The sequence below is a fragment of the Saimiri boliviensis genome, chromosome 8, assembly GCF_048565385.1.
Source record: "Saimiri boliviensis isolate mSaiBol1 chromosome 8, mSaiBol1.pri, whole genome shotgun sequence".
Classification (NCBI taxonomy): Eukaryota; Metazoa; Chordata; class Mammalia; order Primates; family Cebidae; genus Saimiri; species Saimiri boliviensis.
Window position 1 is genome coordinate 85,910,551 of NC_133456.1, and position 9,179 is coordinate 85,919,729.

At 49.1% G+C, this 9,179-nt stretch overlaps 1 protein-coding gene across 16 annotated transcripts in view; it reads left to right on the forward strand.

Annotated features, from left to right (window-relative positions):
- The window catches only part of ATP2B2 (ATPase plasma membrane Ca2+ transporting 2), a 401,304-nt gene extending 395,307 nt beyond the window's left edge, over positions 1-5,997 (forward strand). For 7 of the 16 annotated variants that reach the window (XM_039478690.2, XM_074404790.1, XM_039478695.2 and 4 more), the window contains one exon: positions 901-5,997. In XM_039478690.2, the coding sequence (XP_039334624.1) occupies positions 901-1,212 (312 nt within the window). In that variant the 3' untranslated portion in view covers positions 1,213-5,997. The remainder of the gene's footprint in view (positions 1-900) is intronic. The other 9 variants (XM_039478683.2, XM_039478686.2, XM_039478687.2 and 6 more) reach the window with 3 other exon arrangements.
- Positions 5,998-9,179: the final 3,182 nt, after the last annotated feature.

A 9,179-nucleotide genomic window follows, 5' to 3' on the forward strand; every position in this document is an offset into this window, starting at 1 on the left:
AATCCCCCAGGAAATAAGAGACCCCAAAGCAAGCTCCAATGACTGGCCGGCCAGGGCTTTGAGTCTATACTCGAGTGTTTACCTCCCAAATGCATGAAGGAAAGAAACGCTGGGTACAAACGACCTCCGTTCACATTGTCCAGGCTTCCAAGTATAGCCGTGTGTCCGTCTGCGTGTGCCGTGTGGCTCCCAGCCCCCGCGTGGCATGCAGCCCGCCCCCGAATGTCATCCGTCCACCGCTCCCGTGTGCTTTCTGGCTGCCTCTGCTCTGCACCTCAGAAAGCCCTGGGTTGGCTTTGGTTTGCTTTGCTGCCTTGGGTTCGATGTTCCCGTTCTGTTTGGCCCTCATGTGTCTCTCTCATCCCAGCTCATCCAGCCGTCTCTCCTTTCTGTTCCTTTTCTGTTTGTGACACGTAACCTGTTCCATGTTGTATGGTTTCTTAACTGTGTGTGGTTTTTCTAAGATGAATTTTTTAATAGCCTCTCCTCTTTCCCACTTGATTCCCACCTGGTCCTCCTCCCGTCTGCATGGTTGAACCTCTGCTTCAAAGTGAACAAGGCTCAGTCTCTCACTAGGTGTGGGTGCCCGCAGGAGTCGACTGTGCTTCCTTTAACCACTGTTTCCCATCATCTCTCTGATGGTGCTTGGTGATTCCTCCTGTCCTAACACTGTAGTTTCTACCAAAACCAAAGCGATTTTTAAAACCCAGCTCAAGGATGCCTATAACCCGAGCCCCCTTTTTCACTCTCCCCCTCCTGTCGATGCCAATAACACCCAGCGACTGTGGATTCCAGCCGCCTGCTGTGCCCTACCCCTTCTCCCGCCCGCCCCTCCTGTGAGTCCCCCGAGCCTGTCTGTGGTCCCGGGCGGTGCTCCTGACCCCTGTGCTTCCCTTGCAGATCCGCGTCGTGAAGGCGTTCCGTAGCTCTCTCTATGAAGGATTAGAAAAGCCTGAGTCTCGAACCTCCATCCATAACTTCATGGCTCATCCTGAATTCCGGATCGAAGATTCCCAGCCCCACATCCCCCTCATTGACGACACCGACCTGGAAGAAGATGCCGCGCTCAAGCAGAACTCGAGCCCGCCATCATCGCTCAACAAGAACAACAGCGCCATCGACAGTGGGATCAACCTGACGACCGACACAAGCAAATCAGCTACCTCTTCAAGTCCAGGGAGCCCCATCCACAGCCTGGAGACGTCGCTTTAGCTGAGGACCCTGTCGCCTGCCCGCCTGCCCTCATGGACCCCGCTGCCACCCGCCACCCGGGCACCCATCCATCTAGGCACCCAACTCACCCAAGCAGCAACGAGCAACAACCGGAAACCAAATACTGGAGAGAAAACCAACGTTTCCACCAACAGACCCTTTCTCTGGCTGCGATGCTGTTTGAACTCTTTTTTCACTTCGAGGCAAGGGGCGGGATCTCCACTGGGGGCTTACGGGAGTGAACGGTTTTCCCAAAACAAGCCCTTCCTGGCTCCCACCCAGACATGGACCAGCCATGCACCCGCCCAGTCACCACGTCCCCCGCATGAATGTACTGTACACTTTCAACCCTCCCCTTGTTTGGTTTTGGGGGGTTGGGGAGGGGTTTTTTTGTTTGTTTGTTTTCTTAGGCGGGAACTGCAAACAGACTCTTTTCTGAGACTATTTATCCAATCCACTGGTCTGTGAGTTTTTGAAATGCTTGCGCAGCATGGTCTCAGTTGTATAGATTAATTTAATAACTTTTTGAAATTGCAGAGCTTAACTCGCCTAGTAGATTTGCACCAATGGAACCGAAGAACTTCATAGACACTCACAAGGTTATATCCATTTCTTTGTATCTATATCAACGTATACTTCTCCAAGACTGTATACGTCCATATAGATAGGTAGATATATATATATATAAATATATATAAATATATATACATGGATATATAAAGTTTCTTTGCCGGCATGTTGCCTTGTTTCTGCTTAAATTGCTCTATTTTAACTTATTTATGTCCTAAAAGAAGAATGTAATTTGTTTACAAACCTGTAGATAACGTCTTTGGCTATTTGTACGGTTTAAGAACACTGGTGGCTGAGATGCTATAAAAACAGCTCGGCCCGACAGACACTTCCCCTGGGTTGCATCCTTGATGTTTTATGATAGCCATGCTCTGATTTTTGCCTGCTATTTCCGTTCAATACTGTCACTACCGTGAGAGGCTCAGGCAGAAGCCAAATGTCACCGAGTGGTCATCCTGGAGGGTTTAACAACATGCTCCGTAGACGAAGGGAGAGGAGGAGAGAAGGCTTCCTGGGTTTGCAACACTTAACGGTCATCTGGCCCAAGGATGCCAGGATCTGCAAAGCACTGCTCGAAGACTTTTCTCTCAATGAAACTCGCTTGAGTTTACTAAGAGCATTTCAAACACAGGTTCTCTTTGGCACTGTCTGTACAGAGATTGAGGTAGTGTTGAAATATTATGAATGGTATTGTGTTGATTTTTTTTTTTTAGTAACTTACAGGTTTATTTCCTTATTAATGGCAGCATCTGAGCTGTTGGCATATTGGATGAGGATCAGTATGGCTCGCTGCTTTTATTTTTATTTTTGAAGAAGAATAGCCTTTTTCTCTGCACTATTTAGATCCGAATGAACCTTATGATGTGTATATTGAGATGTATTCAGTGTGATTTTAAACCAAATTGTCTTCCTGTAGTCACAATATATACTGTAGCCTTTTAACAGCAAGTCTTGCTTTCCCAAACAGAAAGCCATTCTGAAACCCTACAGTATCACAGGTGAGAAAAGGTGGTTATTTTTTCCCCAAGACAACAGCACTAGTAATCCCACTTAATAAGAGCTTATTTAATTGTATGTCAGCCTCTTAACTGCTAAGCACTTTGTGGGTCTCAGCGTTTTTCATAAAAGAACTTTTGTATTTAATACAAAGTTTGCTTTGAGACTTTTCAGCATATGATCTTTTTCCATAAACTTGTACAGTGCAAAAGACATTTTGAATACCATGATCAATGATGTCCCGTGCTTTGAGGAAAACCAAACACTTTCCGCCTCTCTTGCAAAATCCATTCCTCATGCTGACCCTCCCCACAGTGGCTGCGTCAGCCCGGCCCCTTCCCTTCTCCAGGCCCAGAGAACTCTTCCGCAAACAAGATGAGAGCCACTCGGGAAAAGAGCCATAGTCAGCTGGGAGGGCCTACATCTGGATGGCTGTGGAAAAACTTGAGGGTTCGGGGTTCAAAGTCAGCCCATCCCACCTGGCAAAATCCTCCTGGAAGGAGGACCTTCTTTTCAAGAGCGTACCACCTGAATGTCGTGAAGAAATACCTCTGAATGTATCCAGCAGAGGAAACTGCAGGCCCAAATGGGTGACCAGCCCTCAGATGTGCTTATTGGATTCCAACACAAACGCCACCAAAGCCAGCCCGCTGCTCTCCTATGATGAAGGAAAGACCTGTGCGTGTAAAACATGGGCAGCCTTGGAACATGGTGTTTTTTGGAGTTTCCTTTCTCACGGTTTTCCGTCTCCCTCTTTCTTTGGTCAGTCATGTGTCTGTGACCTCATTCCATGACATCAGGATAGCTGCGTTTGCACACTGTGCTCCATGTCCATTTGGAGCCAGGCAGGGTTCTCAGCGGAGCCCGCCTTGGGGAACAGGGAGCGCTGGAAGAATGCCAACATTTGTGTTGGTCTTCTCTTGTCAGGAATGACGGATGCTTGCACACACGCACCCCTCACTCTCACACTTGCACACACATCCACACACACCGGAAATGGTTTGTCCAAACTCACTGTAGTACATAAAGCTTGCACTCTGCGTCCTATATCTAGCAGCATGGGGTACGTTTGGCAGTTCACCCCATTAGGGGGTAAATAATTTATGACCATTCATCTGTTTTTATGAATTTTTTTATCTAGACAATAATTGTAAATAAAGAACTCACCATCTCTGTTCATTTAATACTATGCAATGGTTATGCTTTCAATCACTGGCTCTTCTGACTCCCACAGTGTGGTTCTGAAATGTCTGTGATTTAAAAAAGGCAAAAAACAACATCAAACAGAACATAGTAAATATATCTGTAATGTATACTTTTTTCTAGTTTGGGACTGCACCATCCACGTAGCTTCTTTTCTGCCCGCTGGACAAGGGCTCCGGGAGAAGGTAGCAGATTCGGTTCTGAGAGCTAAGCTCACCAACTTGTCTCCCCCTCAACAGATGAGGGAAGGGCAGGGAGCCGGTTCAGCGACTCCTGGCGCTCGAGAATCACTCAGCTTTGGAGGTGAGCCGGGAAAGCTCTGAGGAGTTTCCTTCTTGCAGCTCAGGCAGAGCTTTCTTTAACTCAGAAGCAGCCTCTGTTCCTCCCACCAACTTCTCACCATCGCCCCTTGTCCCCTTGTCCCAACCACAGCATAGAGATGACAAGAGGAGGTGGTTCTGTTTCTGAGACTGGACCAATTAAAATGACTGCACTGGCTCAAGGACCCTGAGCCTGTGTTGTCCTGGGTCTCCCAGTTATTGGAAGCTACTCTTTTCACCAACCATGTTGAAATGCCATCTTTACCACACGCTGACGTCTTATATAGACTTGGATCTATTTCTGGAACTTCTCTTCTCTTCCCTTACCTGGGTGTCTCATCTGGCAACAGCCATACGATTTTAACTACGGTCACTTTCTAATGTCTAATTATGCGGTGGGATGAGTCCCTTCACTCTTCTTTTACAAAATTCCCTTGTTACTCTCACATCTATTCCTCTACATAAACTTTAAATTGTGCCCAGTCCTCCACCCTCATCCCATTCCCATCCCAAATTTTGGGCCCTGTCATTCCCTGTGCCATCATCTTCCCCTCACTCATTGTAATTACTGTCCACTCAGGGCTGAGAAATAGACTGTGTCCTATAAAGAGGGACAAAAAGGGCATCCTGATCTTGAGGGAAGCCTGCTGTTCCTCCCATCGCTTCACCTGTCCCCTAAGCCCAGGAGTTGTCATGAGAGGCCACCAGCCCCCACTCAATCCTAGCTTGGGCACCAAAGTCACCCACCTTGGTTGCGTTGGCGTGGACCCACCATCCATCCCTGGTCCAGATGAGAAAGAGGAGTCTCTCCCAGGCTTGGAGCTGGGAAAGAATGTGTGACCCAGTTGTCTGCACTTCTAATTCTCATCATGGAGAAACTTTTATTCCTGTCTCCCTCTCCTGAACTGAATTTTTGTCGTTTTTGTTTCATTTTGTTTCGGGGGATCACTTCTTGCTCTTTAATTCAGAGTCTCCAGCACCTTTGGGATGCAGGCAGTTCTTGCCTGGGCCTTCTCGGAACCCTCACTCCCCTAGCCCACTCTTGGGATACCTACAGGAGGCTGCCAACCTGGTGCACTCCGACAAGCCTCCCACCCAAATCGCTTTCCTGCTATTGTGTCCAAAATCCCACCATTAGAGGATCTTGTAGGGAGGAGCATTTCTTGAAGGCTTTTAGGCCTTGCAGAGCCAGGGCAGAAGTCAGACAACAGCAGGAAGTCCCCAAGCCTTTTCAAAGTTCCAAACCAAGCTCTCCTGATTTTAATTTGGAGATCATACCCACCCACGTTGGGGAGGAGGGTCCTCAGCCCCAGGCAGCAGCCATCACCCCCTCCACTGAAAACGGTATTAGAGGCTGCTTTGGGACTGCCCTTCTCCGCCCCCTAAGTCTGTTTTGTAATGCCTGTGGTGCTCTCCCTCCCGGACCTTTCCTCTCGGGGGTCACCACACTTTGCTAACTCTTGTGTGCACATATTTTATAATAGAGTAGCGAGGGAATGGTGCCGCCTCCAGCTTCCATAAGCTGCCCGGGCTCTGGGGGGCTCTGGGACAATCGGGGCTGGGAAGTGACTGTGCTCTTATTGTACATTCTTTATTTCTCTGTATCTTTGGCTTGTGCTCTTTGTAATTAATGGGATTTGTCTGCCTTTTCAACACTATACTGAGCAATAACAATAAATGCACACGTGGAAATGCAGACACGGTCCACATCACAAGGCCTTTTTCTGAAGGACAGCTGGGTCCCTGCCCTCCGTGAGTTGATCTCATGGGGAAACTGAGTCCCTGGGAGGGAAAGGCACTTTGCCCAAGGGCCCACAGCTTAGCCGGCGGTCTCTCTTTCCACTAGGTCACACCTTTTGAAAATCCACCATTTGAGGGAGACAGGCTTACCCTGCCATAAGCCATTAACCTATAAGGAATGGTTGACCATCTCATAGAAGAAGACTGGGGAAAGGGATCTCAGGAGGAAGAGGAGAAGGTGTGGGGGCAAGGGGCGGGGGGGTGCAAAAATCAGGGAAAGTTAGCCTGATTTGGGGTCTAGATCAACCAGAGGGAGGAGATGGGGAATACAGACACAGGATATAGGTGGCATCCCCTACTGGGGATTGGGGTAAGGCAAAAGGAAGCCTGGCACCCTAGGAGTCTGGACTTCACAAACCTCTGCTGAACACTGGCAGAGAAAGAATATGCCCACACCAAGAAGCAATCCCTAAGGTTTGCCTAAGGGTTGAGTGTTACACACACACACACACACACACACACACACACACACACACACACAATCACAGCCCTTCTTAGTTTGAACTGATCCCCAAATCAAGCGCCATAGGCCCATCCAACTTCCAAACGCAATTTCATATCCAAGGTTTCATTTAATCCCAATATCAACCTTCAGAGGAGGTATTATTATAATTCTTACTCAAAAGAGCAGGAGACAGCAGCTCTGCCCACCTGATAAGCAGGGGATCCAGCACTGACACCTAGCAGTCTTCTTGTCAGCATCTGCACTCTAAACCTCTCTATCACAGTGCCTTATGGGCCAAATACCCAACAGCAATACCCAATACCTTAACAAATAAGATACAGTTCAGCTGCTTGTCACAAATCCCCAATCTCTTCAACATCAGTGTCTACATGAGGACATTCTTTTCATCACAATTACGCTTCATGCATTATATTTACATCTAATATGGCTTTGTCTTCATTTTCCACTCAAAGAAAGTGAGGCTCAGAAAGAAATGATTTGAACTTATCACCTAGAAAGTCAGTGGTGAAGCTACAGATCAAAGGTCAGGGCCTGTTCCTTGAAGAACAGGAGATCCGGCCAGTCGCAGTGGCTCATGCCTGTAATCCCAGCACTTTGAGAGGCCAAAGCAGGTAGATCACCAGAAGTCAGGAGTTCAAGACCAGCCCACCCAACATGGTGAAACCCCATCTCTACCAAAAATACAAAAATTAGCCAGGCGTGGTGGCTCATGCCTGTAGTCCCAGCTACTCAGGAGGTTGAGGCAGGAAAATCACTTGAACCCAGGAGGTGGAGGTTGCAGTGAACCAAGATCACACCACTGGACTCCAGCCTAGGTGGCAGAGTAAGAGTCCATCTCAAAAAAAAAAAAAAAAAAAAAAAAAAAACACTCCAACCTGCCTTTGTTCCCTGCTTTACCCTAACCACCACCCCCTCACACCCTGCAATAATTTCTCCATTAGAGGGCAATAAAAAATCTTGAAAATTGCGGTGGGGTGGAAAAGTAAGTTGCCGGGAGGCCTGGCTCTTAGTTCTAACGCCCTACTCCCCTGGCCTCCTCTCCAAAGCTCCTTGACAGTCTGGGTCTATCCCACTATCTGAACCTTAACATCTTCCTTCAAGCAGTGACCATCTCCAGCTAGGATCCTCACTCCCAGTTTCAGCAGAGGAAACTAAAGGACTGTGACTTACCCAAGGGGAGCCAAGGCCTCCCCAGCTCACCTGCCTTCTCAATGTCACAAGGGGACCAGAGCTAGACCATTAGTGGCTGAGGGGAGGCCCCCAGGCTCTGTCCTCCAGTGTGGCATTCTCACTGCGCTTGTGGGGAGCCTTCAGCTACCCTACCTTGGGAAGTCAGAGACCTGGGATTGGAGGCACTGTGGGGATGGGTCTGGGGCTCTAGCAGCAGAAGCTTGGCTGAGATCCTTCACTGCCTAGGGGAATCTCCCTGGTGGGACTTACTAAGGACCCCAGGGGATCGGTTTGGAAGGGACAGTCCTACACAGGGGTTAGGGATGGCAGGGCAAGAGGCCCCAGCCTCTGATAAGGGGCATTCCTGGCCTCCTCTGCCCTTAGGTTGAGAGCAGAGGACTGGTTGGTCCCAGTCCTTGGCTTGAGAGCGGGGGACTACAAGGAAGCACTAGGACAGCCTACTCAGTCCCAAGACATCACCCATCCTACAACATTCATCATAAGGCCAGTCATACCCAGAGCCGCAGGGAGGCAGGTGAAGCTAGATAGATAGATTTTATTTTATTTTATTTTATTTTATTTTTTTTTTTTTTTTTTTTGAGACGGAGTTTCACTCTTGTTACCCAGGCTGGAGTGCAATGGCGCGATCTCGGCTCACCGCAATCTCCGCCTCCTGGGTTCAGGCAATTCTCCTGCCTCAGCCTCCTGAGTAGCTGGGATTACAGGCACGCACCACCGTGCCCAGCTAATTTTTTGTATTTTTAGTAGAGACGGGGTTTCACCATGTTGACCAGGATGGCCTTGATCTCTTGTCCTCATGATCCACCCGCCTCAGCCTCCCAAAGTGCTGGGATTACAGGCTTGAGCCACCGTGCCCGACCGATAGATTTTATTTTTTTACATTGCCTCGCTCTGTCACCCAGGCTGGAGTGCAGCGGTGCAGTCAAGGCTTACAGCAACCCCCCGGATTCAAGCCATTCTTCTGCCTCAGCCTTCCGAGTAGTTGGGACTACAGGCGCGTGCCACCATGCCTGGCTAATGTTGGTATTTTTAGTAAAGACAGAGTTTCACCATGTTGGCCAGGCTGGTCTCAAACTTCTGACCTCAGGTGATCCTCCCATCTGGGCCTCCCAAAGTGCTGGGATTACAGGCATGAGCCACCGCACCCAGGCGACAGTTACATTAATCCTTCCTTTCATTTACGATCTCAGGCAAAGTGCAGGCTTGGTCGGGAGAGTAGACCCACCAGAGCTTCAAATTCCAAAGCCTCTCGGGTCAGGCTCACTGCGGCAACCAGAACCCCAACCCTCTGGTCTTGCGCCTCACTGGAGGATAGGATGCCTGTAATAGGGGCGGGGCCACGGGAGGGCGGGGCGCGGCCTCTGGACGCCGCGGAACTTTTGTGCTAGCCTAGCGCGTTGCTGCCCGGAGGCTCCTGAGGC